The 17848-nt window shown below is 39.1% G+C and overlaps 1 protein-coding gene across 1 annotated transcript in view; it reads left to right on the top strand.

Annotated features, from left to right (window-relative positions):
• Positions 1–17848, top strand: part of LOC119647431 (triple functional domain protein) — a 120044-nt gene that overhangs the window by 89809 nt on the left and 12387 nt on the right. The window contains exons 12-15 of the mRNA XM_038048339.1: positions 12298–12403; positions 12461–12658; positions 12726–12809; positions 13173–13283. Coding sequence (XP_037904267.1) covers positions 12298–12403; positions 12461–12658; positions 12726–12809; positions 13173–13283 — 499 coding nt within the window. The remainder of the gene's footprint in view (positions 1–12297; positions 12404–12460; positions 12659–12725; positions 12810–13172; positions 13284–17848) is intronic.

Consider the following 17848-nt stretch of genomic DNA (forward strand, 5'->3'; position numbering starts at 1 on the left):
TTTTAAATACGTTTTTCTCGAAACTGCATGTTGAAAATCGGCTGCCACCATAGCCCAAAATCTATCAAGCGAAATTTTTTGAAATTTTCACGGCTTATTCAGAACATATTTCTACGGTCCGCAAACTAGGATAATTGCGATTCGTTCAGTAGTTTTTTTTTACTCAAGGAAGAAGCCGTAAAAAAACACAAAAATTCACAAAAAAAAGTTTAACACGGCACCAAAAATTTAGCTTTTAATATTTTTTAATAATCCTAATTTGCGGACTGTAGTTAAGTCTGTACGTTAAAATGCCGTTTACTTTTTTCTTTAAGATGATCACAGCGCCCTCTAGCGTGGCAGCAGAAAAACACATTTTTTTGGAGATGGGTGTATAAATTGCTCTGTATTTCAATAACCAACTATGCGATCGGGTTGGAAAAATTACCATGCACGCTCAAGATATTAATAAATCTATGGTGAAAAATTCGTATTTGTATCTTTATCCAGTTCTAGACAAAAAAAAAATTCTAAAAAAAACCAAAAAAAAAAGAGCTTCACACGGGATGACCCCCTTAAATGCCTAATTATTCATTTGCTTACTACCTGGTGTGTCCGGATAGCTGAGTGGTTAGAGCGCAAGGCTGTCGTACGGAAGGTCGCGGTTCAAATCTCACTGGTGGCAGTGGAATTTGTATCGTGATTTGACGTCGGATACCAGTCGACTCAGCTGTGAATGAGTACCTGAGTCAAATCAGGGTAATAATCTCGGGCGAGCGCAATGCTGACCACATTGCCTCCTAGTGTACCGTTACGGTCTTGAATGAAGTGCTCTAACACACTTCAAGGCCCTGATCCAACATGGATTGTTGCGCCAACGATTATTATTATTATTATTACTACCTGGTAACTTTGTCTAGATCGCCGTTGATCGTTTTGTTCTTTTTTTGGCAAATTTTTGAAGATTATTAACCGCCTGCCCTTAAATTATCGTTAGTAGTTGTGTGCTCCTCGATGATGTGGTTGACTATTAATGATTTGAGGACATGTGTCAGTCTGCTTTCCTTTATTGATAGATTTGCTGCCCTTAAGTAATCGTTGAACCTCGTCGTTTTTAGTATCCTAGTTTGCCTATGTATGATTTTTTTTGTAATCCGTGCAAACTATCTTGCACTTAGGTCCAACCAGGTGAACTCTAAACTGGTATGGGAATACACTCGGCTCGTCCAACAAGGTCTGGATACTTTGGGTTCCAGGCCAGGCTGGGCTGGAAGGCAATGAGGCAGCGGATGAACTAGCCAAGAAGGGAGCAGAGATGCCTCTACACGGGCCAGAACCCTTCTGTGGAATCGGAAACGGTTTCATGGCTATGAATCTAAGGAACGAAGAGAAACGGTTGAAGGAACTATATTGGGCGGGCCTACCAGGGATGGAGCAGTCCAGGGTGCTAATTGGGGGATACGAACCAATGCGCACAAAGGATTGCTTAAACCTCACCAAAAAGAACCTTCGAATCATAGTGGGAATTCTCACTGGTCATTGTCGGCTGAACTACCACCTAGGGAAGCTAGGGATATCTACGGACATTGCCTGCAGGTTCTGTGAGGAGGAGGACGAAACCTCTATGCACGTCCTGGGACAGTGTCCGGCACTTGTGCAAAGTAGGTCGATACATCTGGGAGAACACTTAATACCAGATGCAAAGCTGAAACTTCTGGAAGTGGGGAACATACTAAAGTTCCTAACGGTTACAGGCTTGCTTGAGATACTATGATCAACAGGTACACTATAACCAGTAAAAGGGGCACAATAGTTCTTCAAGGACGCGGTGCGACTTTCCCTTAACAGAATAATAATAATAATAATAACTATCTTGTAGGTTACGCTTTTCTGGCTGTCATCCTTGGGGCCTTTGACGCTTTCTATTCATGTCTTCACTCGATGTGGTCCGTTAGTAGATATTACTTTGATGTCGAGTTTCTTTAGAAGGTTTTCGACCTGATAGCTGATTTATGGGTGGATGATCGGTATCCGCCATTTTTTCATGGTTCTGCTTATGTGAAGAGTGTCGTCATATTGTTTCTCTCTAAGAACTTTTTTATCAGTTTTTTTAGCGAATTAATCCTTCTGTCGCCTCCCTGCCGAAACGATAATGTGGTGCCTCTCGTTATTCACTCACTCAACGTTCCTCTGATAATGATGTGATCAGCATACGATGAAGCATTGTAAGGTGTCGTTTATTGCCATAAATACTCGTTACTTTCAGACACTTGAATGACTTTTGGACCCATTCCAATCGACATGAGTTTTCGACAAGCAACATTTTTTTATGTCAGTTAAACTTTGTACGGGTTCAAAATAGAGACAATAGTCAATATGCGTTGTAAAGCAGGCGAGCAATGCCCAACTGTACAGAATTACGATTCTAAAATGTTGTTGGAGATGGCTCAAAACTGGCCCGTACGGCTGCGATATTTTCATCCGATTACCTTGGCCGCTTGGGATTAGCATCACCAGTTAAAAATCTTTCATGCAAAATTTTCATAATGTTCGCAGAATTCCCTCTTTTTACCTCATTTTTTTTCTCCTTGCACGTTGAGTTTTCTCAAATGGATGAAAGATTTGAGACGCAATATAGTTATCGGATGAATGGCATTAATCTAGTCTAGAGGGACAAATTTTAGGAGTTTTTTAAAACGCTGTAAATAAAAAAAAAATTTACTATCGGGTTATTTATCAGTTTTTTTTTTTTTAAAGAGCAAAAAAAATAGTTAGAAAAAGTCATAATTCAAAAATGAACAGGGCTACAAAGTGGAGGCTAAAGCACTGCCCTTGACACGATTCCACTCTCTTGGTTGATCTGGAAAAAAAATCTTGATTATTTCTTAAAGGATAGGGATTACTTATCATTTGACGAGAGCGATTTACAGACAAAATTTTTTTCTCAAAATGGCGGCCATGTAAAAATAGAGTATTTTTTTCCCTACTTTTTTCAACTTTGGGAAATTTTTCAAAAATAATAGAAAAAAAATTCAAAAAAGATCTCTGCAAACGATAGCGACATACATTAGGAAGCTCTGTATACAATTTGAAGTAAATGGGTACTGAAACTCAAGATATGATGTCAACTATTCGGAAAAAGATGGTTTCGAGAAAAACGCGTTTAGTTTTGAGTCTCGTTCTGGGCAGTTTAAGTAATTTTATACTTACATTTTTTAATCAGCGATTTTTTAAAAATCCATTCACAGGTATATTTTTGAAGGTCTAAACTTTGAAAATATGCAAAAAAGAAACATTTTTTTGACAATTCTACATGTCTGATGAATTCTGTTGTGATGATGGGCTCATAAATAACTTTGATATCCACTACAATGCGGCTCTAGATATCTACAATACTTTGGAGATTTGTAGTTAGCGTACTCTCTAATCTGATTGAATCAATCACAGCAAAGGTAATTTATATCAATTCATGAGCGCTACAGTGTCGACCTTGTCAATTACTGTTTTGGATTAATTACAGCGCTGAATGATCTTCGACTATAATCTACTAGGCTTCAATGATTGACTGATATCTTGAAGTTAAATTTTGTTGTCAATAATGCCAAAAACTTTGAATAGAATGAAATTGATGAGACAATCGTTTCGGGGTCTGGAGGGCTCTATCTCGCATAGATCATCAGCTCTACCCTAGGTTATCTGATACAATACGAGATAGCAAACCATTTTGAAAATTTACGTTTTGATCGACTTTTGTCTTTAATTAGACATTTCAGGGTGAAATGAAATCCTTAAGCACTAAAGGTCTCAAATTGCGCATTCTTTGAGCTAGACGTTCCTAACATCCACTGGAATAAATGCTAATCCCCCACTCAATATATACTAATGTTGCGGTATTTCACAATGTGTCTCTGATTGTCGCACATCAATTAGAAGGTAACTGTGGGACTATATTATCGTCTATTCGTAGTTGAATTCAGATAGTTACTTGGATTGTGTGGATGAGAGGCATGCTAACAACCAAACTACGAAGCTTCGACAAATTCGTTATCTTAGTAGAATTTATGTTTGACAAAAAAAAACGCAATCTCTGAGCAAATGCCGCAATCAAATGTTGCATCACCTGTCGCTGCTGCTGGAGCTGCTACTGTTATGTCATAATAGATTAAAGACCATCTTGAAATAGTGTGGAGGCAAGTAAAGTTATTGTTGCCAATATTGTGATGTGAAATTTTAACTTGTGACTGACTTGAAGATTTATTGATTGCAATCTGATAATTTGATGTGGATTGACAATAGTGACAAGGAAGGCTGAGCTTACATATGTTCTTTGGATGATTGGAAATTTCCAGAATAGAAGTGCGAGAGCATCTAAGAATTGGAGGGAGTTTTATTTTTGAGTAAATGGTTTAGTTTAGAAAAGCTGTTTGACTGTTCTAAGAGGAAATCGAACAGATACTCCCTAACCAATTTTTCAGCGATTTATCTGTGCGATTTAAGATAACTTTACTCAACCTCGATAGTAGCACTTTCTCCCTTCAAGTACCGTAGTTCGTTACGTTAACTTCCGTATTTTAACAATGATTACTCAATATATGTCAACATGTGTCGTATATTGGATGTTTCATCTTTTTTATTCAATAATCGTAAATATTCGTTTCATTTCACTTTCAATGTTTACAATTAGTAACGAAACCGGCTTTTCGTTGTTGGTAGAACGAGAAGCTACTCATCTAATTCCGTTCTATACTGATTTCCAAGTGTTTAGATTTTATCAGACAGTAACCGTATGTACCTTACTTTGGCTGCTACTTCCGTTTAAAATGCCACTCTTGTTGACAATATTATGAAAATGATTTCCCCTTAGCCTTTTAGCTTCCTGTTTTAAGTCGCATTCTACTAAATAATCGTACAGTCACTCAAAAAAGTATTCGAGCAAGTAACTTACGTTTACTTTTATTAGCAAATAAAAACGCCTAAATAACGAAATAACTAACTAAACTTTTTAAATTCAATAGCGACAGAACATTCTACATTAAAATTAATTAACTTTTAACTTCCAACGGTAATATAAAAATTCATTTCACCTCTTCGTGCCTGAAATCATGGTCAAAAAAGTATTCGGGCGACGAACTCTAATTCATCAATAATATCTATTTAATACTTGGTGGGACCTACTTCCGTTCTAATTACTTCTTCGATGGTCATGTTCCTTTTCCATTGTGAAAATTATGTTACGATTGTTTATTGCTTCGCCTTCTTCCAGGTTTTTCTGTGCAGCAAGTTTCTCCACTAGCTCCATGCTATTCTTTACTGAATACTTGCTGTATAATTCCCGAGGGTGCTAATTTCTTTCGTAAGCCACTTTTCAGTTTTATAAATTAGGGAGTTGATGTTCACTATGATTTCTCGTGTGTCATTACCTTGTTTATGGATTTTTGGCTGGATCCTCATTCTCGGTAAAGATAGGTTTGCAATGTTTCCTAATATTTTCGTACTTTCGATGAGCGCCTTTTCTACCTTTTTTATAGAGTTGGGAAGGGGATTATATCTCAACTTGAAAAAAGGCCCATTTTTAATGTTTTGTGTAAAATAAAACCTTATTAAATTTGGTTTACTGTCTGTCCGTCTTTTTTTTTTGCTGGGGGAAATCCATCATGGATACGCATCTAGAATCGAGGACGCGCATTCTGGACTTTTACCGATTAAAACCTCCCATATCTTCTTCACACTCTCCCTGCGGGACCACCGTTCAGGTATTTCTTTATTAACTATTCATGCAACAGCTGCTTCTACTTTATGTTGTGTTGGTTGCATTAGCTTGGCTTCTATATTTCCGTTAAGCTTCTGCTCCCTTTAGCGGTTGGTGAATCCATTTCATGGCTCCAACTACTGCATGCGGTATCTGATTTCAACATATAGCTACCGAGATTTTCCACCGTTAAGCGTTTATTCTCGAGGTTTCTCCTTGGACGTTCGAATCTTGGGCAGACGAAGAAAACGTGCTCTGCATCTCCTGCTACACCTTCACATGAAAGAGAATCTGGCGATTCATCCAAACCGAACCTATAGAGGTACTTTTGGTATCCGCCATGTCCACTTAAGAATTGAGTTAAGTCGCAACTCGTCTCGCCATGGTTTCGTGTAGTCCATATTCTTATGTTCAGAATTAGCCTGTATGTCCACCGACCATTCTTCGCCTGGACCCATGTTGTTTGCCGTGTAGCCAATGACCTCATTCGCTCGGTTTGCTTGCTAAGGCCCGCTTCCTGTTTCGTCGAGCTGATGCCCAGCTTTGAGCTTTGAGTCGAAAGTTACTCCTAGGTATATTAGCGATGACTGCAAGCGAACGGTATGTGGGCCGATGCAGATCTGAACGGTTTTCGTTTTCGCCGCTTCATAAAAAGTACCAGCTCCGTTTTCTATTCCGCAAGTTTCAGTCCGAAGTCTTCAAGCCAAGCGAATACCACGACAACAACCTGCCTAGATATTGGGAGCCGTAGATCACCATCATCATTATGTTCCACAGCAGAGGGTCCAGAACAGACCCCTGTGGAACTCCTGCCGTTATATCGTATGTCTTCGACCCTTCATCCGAATCGTAAAGTATTATTATTATTCTGTTAAGGGAAAGTCGCACCGCGTCCTTGAAGAACTATTGTGCCCCTTTTACTGGTTATAGTGTACCTGTTGATCATAGTATCTCAAGCAGGCCTATAACCGTTAGGAACTTTAGTATGTTCCTCACTTCCAGAAGTTTCAGCTTTGCATCTGATATTAAGTGTTCTCCCTCCCCTCTCGTAAAGTAACTTCCGCTGTCGGAAGTAGTCGAAGATTATACTTAGTATGTATAATTTGGCGTTTGTGGCCGCGAATAGCGCTTCGAATGCGTTTTTGATGTCGAAAGTCCCCAATGCGCAGTATTTTCCGTCTCTCTGTCTATCACACGCATTTTCTCGGAGACAGTTGTAACGATTGACATGAAATTTAGTGGAAAGACGGAAACTGTAAACGCTCACGGATAATTCTCTCTCGAATTTAGTGTGGGGGGGTCCCCGTACATGAAAAAGGGGGTTGGAAACTTTTTTCATCAAATATAGTCATGTGGAGCATCAAATGAAAGGTTTCGGTTAGTACATACTTTCCGCAGCTGGTCTTAGTTTTGACATTTGTGGGGAAGGTGGGGAGTGCGGAAGGTTGAAAATGATCATTTCTTTAACGGATTCATTCGCAGAAACTACCCAACGGAAAAATCTGAAAAAATCAAATGGTGCCTTTAATTACTACTACTAGCCCTTTGTTAAGGTGAAGTATGTAGTATTTTTTCCCTGTCCAATCAAAGTCTTTGGTGACTTTACGATAGTCACCTTCACTGTAGACTTTGATTTTTGTCTGGTCAACATTGGTTTTTTTCATTAGCACAACATAGAAGTTGTTACATCCAATTTTCTGGATTAAGGAACTGGAACTGTTACGCTCATGTAAGTAGATTGGCGGAGGCTTCAGTAATTTTGTATTTTCAGCAGAATGTCCACTATCTTCATTCTCAGCAGAATATGCATTGTCTTCATTGGGAAGGATGCTGAATCGATTCTGTGAGTGCTTGGTAGCCGGTAATATTTTGACAATTTTCGCCACACTTTTTACCTTCTTAGACTTAGGGCTCCTCAAACGTTTGGAGGTGACTAGCATATACCTATCTTATCCTGTTTGTACTTTTTGAGGTGGTCTCCGCCAGTCTTTATTTGCATTTTGGGTAAAGATTCAACCAACATCATCATTCTTTTTTCGAGCGCGGCCAAAAGTTCGCCGTTATTTTTTGTTAAGAACTCAAGTCTCCGAGGAATACATCAGGACTGGCAAGATTATAGTCTTGTACAGTAAGAGCTTTGACCCTATTGTGAGACGTTTCGGGCGAAACAGTCTCTGTAAGCTGAAATAGGCTTTGTTGGCAGCCAACAACCGTGCGCCGATTTCATCGTCATAGCTGTTATCGGTTGTGACTTTCGACCCTAGATTGGAGAAATTTTCAACGGTCTCAAAGTTGTAGTCTCCTATCTTCATTGTTTTCATTTGACCAGTGAGATTCGATGTTGTTCGTTCTTTTAGTTTTGGCACTGACATTGCCACCATGTACTTCGCCTTCATTAATGTGCAGCCCAAGATCTCGTGCCGTCTGCTTGATCTGGATGAAGGTAGACTACATCTCGGGTTGTTCTTCCCATGATGCCAATATCGTCAGCGTAGGCCAGTAGTTGGGTGGACATTTACATCGGCATCACGGATCACTTTCTCTAGGGCCAGGTTAAATACGACACATGGTAAGGCATCCCCTTTTCTTAGACCCTTGATGTTGAATGGTGTCGAGAGAGTGATCCTGCTGCTTTTATCTGGCCTCGCACATTGCTCAGGGTCAGTCAGTCTTATCAATTTCGTCGGGATACCGAATTTTCTCATGTCGTGTACAGTTTTACCCTGGCTATGCTATCATAGGCGGCTTTAAAGTCGATGAAAAGATAGTGCAACTGATGTCCATATTCTCCATAACAGTTTTTCCATCGCTTGCTGCAAAGAGAGAATCTGATCTATTGGTGATTTGTCTGGAGTGAAGCCCCTTTAGTATGGGCCAATAATGTTGTGGGCGTATGGGGCTATCCGGCCTAGCAAGATAGCAGAGAATATCTTATAGATGGTACTCAGCAACGTGATACCTCTATAATTGCTGTACTGCGTGATATCTCCCTTTTTATGTATGAGACAGATAATGCCTCGTTGTCAATCGTCAGGTATCGATTCGCTGTTCCACACCTTGAGCACAAGTTGATGAACTACTTGGTTAACTGGTCGCCTCAATATTTAACCAATTCGGCTGTAATTCCATCGACTCTTCGTGACTTATGATTTTGAAGCCGAAGAATTGCACGGACTGTTTCTTCTATACTTGGTGGTGGCAGCATTTGTCCGTCGTCTTCAGTTTTCGGAACCTACAATTCGCAGTTATTTTGGTTGTTGAACAGTTCATCAAAATATTTTGTCTCAGCTGGATAAGCATCGAGGCGTATAAGGTTTCATCCTGCTGACTTATTGGTAAAACTCGCGCGCCTGGTGCGGTTGCTCCCTGTAATTTTCTAGTTCACAGACTTATTGGTTCTCCCAGGCTTCCTTTGAAGTAAGTCTGTGAAGTCGCTTCTCCGCTCGACGGAGTTCGTGACAAGTCTCTGCGCGTGCCCGCGTTCTTTGAGAATGCAACATTACTCGGTATGTGGCATTCTTCCGTTCCGTTGCTAGCACTACGCCAACGAGATAGTGATCTGAGTCTATATTGGCCCCCCTATATGTTTGGACATTCATCAAGGCTGAGTGGTGGTGGCGTTCGATCAGCACGTGGTCAATTTGGTTGAAAGTGGTCCCGTCTGGAGAGGCCCACGTATGTTTGTGGACCGCTTTCCGCGCAAACCAAGAACTTCCAACAACCATTTCGTGCGATACTGCTATCTGAATAATCCGCAGTCCGTTATGATTAGTATCCCTATATAAGCTATGGGAGCCGACGTATCCCTCCCTACTTGACTGTTGAAATATCCAAATATGATTTTGATATCATACTTGGGACAGGCTACGAGGGTCCGCTGAACTGCCTCATAGAAAGTATCCGACTCTGCAGTCTCCTCTGTAGAGGCGTGAACGTTTATGAGGCTTATATTTCTAAACTCGCCTCGCAAACGAAGAGTGCATAGCCTTTCGCTTATATTTTCAAAGCCGATAACATCAGGTTTAATTTTTTGGCTGACTAAGAAACCTACTCCGAGCACATGGTTTACTGGACGGCCGCTATAATATATGGTGTAGCGGCTCTTCTCCAGGAAAGCGGTCCATCGCATCTCTTGTAACGCTGTTACATCAGCCTTATATTGGGACAGGGTATCGGCTAGCTGCTGAGCAGCATTCGGTCTGTACAGGGAGCGAACGTTCCATGAGAAAATGCATGGTGTTGGTTCAGCAGGCGTTTCTTAGGTGTTATGCTCCATCGAGAGTATCAATCCACGTTTCGCCCTGGGATCTATACTACCCTTTGACCGCCAGAAAGATTCAATACTGACCTTATTATTAGCTTTTCGCTTGCCATCCGCGCTGGATGTCGACATACTTCGGCCAAGTATTTCTTTTGGGCAGTTTGAATGTGGAGCTGATCGAAGCTGGAATACCTGCGCACTTGGTCAAACGGTAAGGTTAGATGCGTGACAGACGTTTTAGCATTATGCAAGGATGTCTTTTGGATATTTTGTAAGTTAGGATTTGTTCAAGTGAAGCACTGCATCGACTTCTCGGGGTGCTGTGCCGCCAAGAAAGAGCGCGGCGTGAACCTAACTTCCAAAACAACACTCAGGGACTTAGTAATTATAAATTTTCTGAAAGAAGAAAAAAAGATCGAAAAGTTGTTTTGCATCTTCTACTGGGAAGGACGTGTTCCAAGTGTTTAGATTTTATCAAACAGTAACCATATGTACCTTATTTTCGCTGCTACTTCCGCTTGTTGATAATGTTATGAAAATTATTTCCCATTAACCTTTTAGCTTCCCGTCTTAAGTCGCATTCTACTTAATAATCGTACGTACAATTTAATTCGAAGCATACTGTAGTGCCTCAAGCATTGCTTATAGATTCCGTAGCAGACTTTTTTCTTTTTAATCTTTCTGCGACTCTCTAAGATAACTAACTATCATACTTCTTCGTTAAAATGAAGATGAGAGTGATATTTGCACTGAGTATGGCAGACTGGAACTGTCTGTCTACTCTTAAGGGAAGACGTGTGTAATTTTACGTTCATTATTTCCTGTGTCTATTTCACATGACTTGTTCTGTTCCTCCCTGTATAAAAGCCTCAATAATATCACATACTTACCTTCATGCGAGCTCTTTTTATAGAATCAGAGTCCATTGTTTCTTTAGACATGCCAAATTCGTTTTTATTTAGGCTTAAGTATGATTTGATATTTTGTACCTGGTCTTTTTGCAACCTTCTACGATTACAATAAGTGTTGTATGGCGACGTAAGAATCGTGAATAAATAAGTTTTCTTGCAGTCTCAGTTTAATTGATCGGTTCAGAGTAAATGAACCTTTTGGATATGCGAACTATTCGTGAACAATTCCTTTGGACTTGGGGTAGGGTGGAAAACTTAGATGTCGGAAGGATATGACACGATGAGAATGCACAATGCGTCCAAAGATACTGAATCTTTGTGACGTGAAATAGATAGCCGGGAAAGAGAAGTTCAATAGAAGTTTTGCTTCACAAAACAAAGTATTCGGGTCTGATTCGTCGATTTGAGAGAACTTCAATTAAGTAGAATTGCATTTTGATCAATTGATATCAGCGTTCGATACTCCAAACAATGGAAATGGTTTCTCATTAAATTAATTGGAATGTATTGGTCATTGCCCAGCAAAATAAAGCCGAAGTTTAGATTGTCCAACAATCTCATTGCTCAGTTCATAAGTATCCAATCAATAGTTCTCGTGGAAGTGAGGCCAATGTTTCTATTTCTAGTTCAGCAACCCTGATTGAAATTAATAATTTGCAAGTATTTGAATCAAAATTTTGTCGTTGAAAATGTATGTGTATTTATCGTGTAGACATTTTTAGATAGGAAAATACTATATTTACAAAGCAGCATATCTTTACAAAAGCACAATTTTCGCTATCGTTTTAAAGTTTGCGCTGATTCAAACATCAGAAGCGTTTCAAGAATTATCTACGCATACGTAGACAGGAGGCTTCACTGTTCTCCGTCATAGTGAAAAAATTTACAAGTTTATCGAAACGCTTCAGTTTATCGTTGGAACTTCCTCGATTTTTTGGATTCTCGTTGCGTGCGAGAAATCACTAAACTTCCGAAAATACTCCAGTGATATCTCTCTATCTTGTAGAACGCCTTAGGTGCGACGTGTGTGGAGCTTTATGGGCAAGAAGAATATGTAAGGTGTAACGTTTAAGTGCATATCGTTCATACTCTCCTTCATATTTGTGCTCATGTCTCTCTCGGTGTTCGTTGATAATTTTTTACTGCGGACTTTTACTTCGAATTATGATAAATTCTCTGATAGATTAACAGTGGATAGCCTCCCTATCGGGAGTAAGAATTTGCTGGATAACACAGTAAAGGAAAACTAAATTAATGACCGACAGTTTTGTACGTACTATTTCGAATCCTTTAATCAAACCGCAGATTTACAAATTTTTTTGGCAAGTGGCTGAAGTTGATAAGAGTGAAGAGTGAATTTCAGTGCAATAATATTGCTGTTTTTATCTGTTTTACAGAAGAAAATGGCTTCCGCAACCACTTAGAAAACTATCCCAAGGAAAAGTTGACAAGCCTGCAGTCGAAAGGACATTAATCAAGAAGGGATCTGACAAGAACTTGAGGGTAAGTTATAGTGAACAGTTGCTTGTGAAATTGTCATACACATTCATTCTCCTACAGCTTTCAGAGAATAAAAATGAACAGGAATATGAACTAAATTCATCAAATACGGCTCAGAATACATCGCAACAAGATTACGAGGCTGAAGAAGAAATTGCTGTTGAATTGCCACCTCCTATGAAACCAATTCAAGAACCCTGTGTTATTACAAACGGACCGCCAGTGTATAAGGATTTGAAGGATAACACAACAACTCTGGTAATTATCGAATTGAAATTCTTGGATTTACACCACCATAAAAAATAATTATTTTTCTGAATAACAGACAAATAACCTATCACTCCAGAAGTTAGAAGAGAACGCCCCAGTCGACATGTCGGAAATTGAGCAAATAATTAAAGAGAAAACAGTAAGTCATATGAATTGTTTCCAAAATTCACTTAGTTTATCTAGATAAGACTAAATCAAGCACATAACGTCGCTTCACTTTCATACGTATTCCTCCGCGATTCCATATCAATATTACATCAACATAAAAAAATGAAAATTCATTGACTAGTCAAGTAATATAATAGATCATGCTTCAGTGAGTTTCAATTAACGTATACAGCGATAGTCTAGTATCGACGCAAAACGGAGTACAGGCTATGATTCAAAATTAACAAAATGCCATTTATATCCACCTATGGCAGGAAAACTGATAAGAGACTTGTTGCTTCTCTATAATAATAATTTCCTCAAGGTTTATACTTATATTTCCTTTCCTTTTCAGGAGCAACATGAAGTCAAATCGAAGTTCCTTAAACCCTTAGATATAAGTAGTGATAAAGAATTAGAAACAACATCATATTCAAACGATGATTCCAACGATAACAATGACGAGGTGAGTATTTTATTATTGGTGGCAATGTGAGTTGTTCATCCAAATATTTTACGGTTCACTTGACCTCATTATTATTGCAACCGTATGTTTAAGATGGCAAATCGAATCGTATAGTTTTGAACCAATTAGTCGAAAAATACATTTATGTTCCCAGTGAATAATTTAACCTTGTGCAATACCACTAGTGACTCAGAAATTTGCCCTTGATGTGCTACAGATCATTGAACACCAAGATACATAAAAATTCTGTAAAATTTGTGTTAAACTCCTTTTCACTGATACTTGTTGGGATATTAACAACAGAACCAAGGAAGTGCAATTTTGAAAGTAAAATTTTTGAGCTTTTTGCATGAAATCGTCTATTATGTTAAATATGTTAATATCTTATCAATTAATTTCTTATCAATTTCAATATGTGAGTGTTACATTAATACGGAGGACAAAAAATGTCTAGGTCAATCAAAAAGTCTGAAGATTAACTATAGAAAGTGTTTCGCTATCAAAATCTGAGTAAATTCCGGGGTCACTTTCAAAACCAGCTGCGGTATTTGGGTCTTATAAATTGATTCTATGTGCTCTAAACATTTGTTCTGCTCTCCCGTTACATCTTTCTACCGATATCAATAAAACTTTCATGTTTTTTTTTTGTTTAGCCTTTGTTACATTCAAAAGGGGTCGGCTTGTCTTGATTGGTTGTACCATTTTGTTCGATCAGAGGCCTAATCTGAACAGAACTGATCACCATCTAACACATAAAGCCACTGTTGTTGCCTTTCTCACAATTTCTCCACTTGTTACGCCACTAATCCAACGCAACATCTTCGTCTCTAGTATCACGAAGCGCCGTTCATTGTCTTTTATAGTCGGCCAGAGGGGACGATATTATTTTTCTTGATTTAAAACGTTCATTGATGTGACCACAAAGAACGCCGCCCCATCCAATTAGCGCTGATACGTGAAGCAATTTCTTAACGCTGCACGGCTGATAGCATTCATCCGAAGCATTCAAATCGCTCTGTTGTTGACATATCGTACAGGTAGTGCCTGTTTTATTGTAATCGGTCTTTAAAAAATCTGTTTTATTCAGATCGTGTGGCATGAGGCGATCATTCCACTTTTGAACAGGTTGCTCAAGGTCAGCTTTGCTATGAGGTGCTAGGAAAACATCGCTTTGCATAGAGCAGTCTTCTCACGATGATTCACCATGAGTAACCGCGCAGCATGTATTGTGTCAGTAGCTCCGCAGTTCTTGACAAATCTTGCTTGGTTCACTGTTATTTAAAGGACGTCGCGAATATTAGTATGGAACAATAACCAGATCCGACGTAAATTTAAACATTCTGCTGGACTGATGTACTTTTGCCATATTGTAATGGTTGTGTTGTCTTGTTGCACAAAAATCCAATAGGAAAACTTACTGAACAACCATGTTGGTTCCAGGTCTTTGTTTTCCAGAGTTCATCAGGTCCTAGTTCTTTTCCCGATTTCATCCGTTTGATTGCTTTCCTAATTTCCATGGCGCTAACAGGTGGAATTGATCCAAATGTCGAGTTTAACAGCATCTTGGACACCCTCAGAGATGGCAATCCTAACTCCATATTACGTGCGCGCGCTGACAAAATAGAGAACTTTGTAGCCATTTTTAACCCGTTCATAGCTTCTTACACCACACCATCGAGTTTCTTGTAGTGCGTAAATATCAATGTGCTTCTTCCGAAGGGTTCTTACAAGTACCTCAGTTTTTCCAATGAGGGTACTATGTAACATTTAGCGTACAGATACATATTTGATTGTCTCTGGTTAATTTACCATGCGTCTATGCCTCAAAACCCTTGTTGATTTTTTGGCAGGATCGGAGCCCATTCTGCCGCACCGATTGAGGTGAACCTCTTAGCATTTGTCCGAGATTTTTAAATAAACGCAACCATTTTTTTACTATCATTGAATGCGTTTCCTTGGACGGCCGGTCGTGAGTTTAGTGGAATAACTCCAACTATATTTATCTCTTTCCCTGATATTAGCATTTTAGTTTTTATTTTACTGAAAATAATATAAAGTATGTTGTCCCAAACCCTCCTCCTTTATCTGCGCTAGAGACAAATCCCACTGGCACCAGTGAGATTTTAATCGCGACCTTCCATACGACAGCCTAATGCTCTAACCACTGAGCTATCTGGAGGGAAGCTGATTACAGCATACATCTCGCACTTGAGGAGACTTCTTACGGACATTTTTCAAATCGGCTCTATGAGGCTAGATTTCACAGTAATTAGGTTCTGCCTGGGCTCGATCTTTTCAAAAGAACCTCCACAACCATCCAGTGTTTTCAATCTTGAATATTTAATTTCTCACAACACGGCTAGATAGTACTCTTATCATGTTGACGTACCTCATATAAGAGAACCCTTATATCTATTTCAAAATGGAGTTATTGAACCTTCATGGAAGAGATTCTTTGAAACCATATTGAAATAAGAATAAGAATTTGAACGTTTCTCATTTATGAATTTCAAACTACTTTTCTCTTATAAAACCAAAATTTCTAGACTTTAAATAAGTTTCCACGGTACTTCCTATAAGACATCTGCAATAACCAAAGTATCGGTAATTTGATTGATAACTTACCTCCTTGACCTGTACGCCGTATCCCCATGCATACTTCAATGAAACCGAAGGTCTCAAGAACTATCCTGAGCATTTCATTATTTTTAATACAAAATATCGATTTGTACTTTTGCTGTTGTCCTTCATAGTCCTCTTAAAAAAGGTTTCTTACAAAGTTTCGATTTTATCACTGAGCAAAAAAAGGTAATTCTATGCTGTGATTTTTCTACTTGAAGATTCTTTGAGAGTTCTGCTACGGAAAAATTCAAGTACGAGTCATTAAGCTATCGATTACCTGAGATTTTCCTTTTATGAGTCTTTCTATAAGCAAATTATGAAATCAATAAATATATTAAGAAGATATTGGAATTAATTGTCACAGTAGAGCCTCTAAACCGAGATTTGTAAATGCTTGATAATGTGCTTAAATTCATATATTCGAATTTCTATCGGCATTTAGTTGTTCCAAAAAATTGCAGGGCTGCTTAGTAGTCTAGATTGGTATAACGGACTTATAATATTAACTTAGTTAAGCTGATCAATTCCACAGATTGAACGCCACGTTACAATCTCAAAAAAGATCTTGTTGGCATGTTACATGGCTTGTTGTATTATGTGTTTTTAAAGGAGAACTTGTTAATTCTAATTAGACATATAAATTTCAAACAGTTTATCTAATGTCTTGTGTCTGGATGGCTCAGGCCCAGGAAAGGTCGCGGTCCGATTCTAACTGGTGACAGTGGAAGTTGTATCGTGACTGAATATCGAATACTGCTTGGCTCTGCTGTGAACGTTCGTCCTCGGACACCACCTTGTCCTGGTGGGTTTCTTGAGAATGCGGACATGCACGTTGCTACACCATCAAGAGTGGCAATATCCAGAAAAATCGGATGCAAGAAAGCGGTTGTTGCAGGACTGTCCTTATATATTTCTGGTACAAGAGCCATGGGTTCGTTTTATAAAAATCTGTGGTATTGACAAGTGGTTGAAGGGCAGGCGCAGCAGTCCTTTGATCACTTAAAAAAATCGTTTAAGAATGTAGAAATCGATTAAACTCTGTTTCTAAATTTAATACGGTGAAATTACTCTGAATATTCGTTCATTGTGGTGAAATCTCGGGTGCTTTAGCGAAAGATGGTTCAATTTCCCCCATACCCGGATCAGAACCAGCAATTGGGGTATCAGTATCATTGGCTAACGCTGCTATCAAAAAGTGGTTTAGAAGCTTCCCATAACGACAGATGAGTAAGTCGTAGGGCTGCTAAATACACCAAACTTTTTCTATGAGAACCAAGCAAACATACGACAAAGTTTATCCTGTCGAAAAGCAGAAAGATTTGTAGAAGTATTGCGGGCATTCGAACAGGCCATAATTCACTAGCAGAACATATGTTCAGAATAGGAATTTTCCAAGATGATACGTGTCTATCCTGCAATGAGGAAGGGAAATGCACGTAACATTTTCTATGTGAGTGTCTCGGCTATGGACGCATCAGACATCATATTTTTGTTGTTGATGTACTCCAACACATCCACCAACGGAAACCCCACGATACATACATAAACGAATTCGGGATATTCCGTTAGACGGGGGATCGAGGACAATGGACCACTAGGGTCTCAGTGCTTAGAGGCTTAACCTGTCCGCCACCTCAAACACACACATAGCTGTGAATTAACACCTGAGTTAAATAAGTAGTAGTTCTGCAGTGTACTGTTATGGTCTTAAATAAAGTGCTCCAACAGGCTTCAATGCGCTGACCCAATTGGATTGTCGCGTCATCGATTATTATTACAATGAAACCTCTCCTAACGGACATGTTTATTTGCCGGAAATCTCTTAATGCCGGGCAATATCTGTTGCACGGCCCCGATATGTTTTTTAACACAACAGTTCCTCTATTTAGGGGACCCTCGGAATAACGCGGACGTCAAAAATCATCAGAAACTTACATTATGTC

The sequence above is a fragment of the Hermetia illucens genome, chromosome 2, assembly GCF_905115235.1.
Source record: "Hermetia illucens chromosome 2, iHerIll2.2.curated.20191125, whole genome shotgun sequence".
NCBI classification, from domain to species: Eukaryota; Metazoa; Arthropoda; class Insecta; order Diptera; family Stratiomyidae; genus Hermetia; species Hermetia illucens.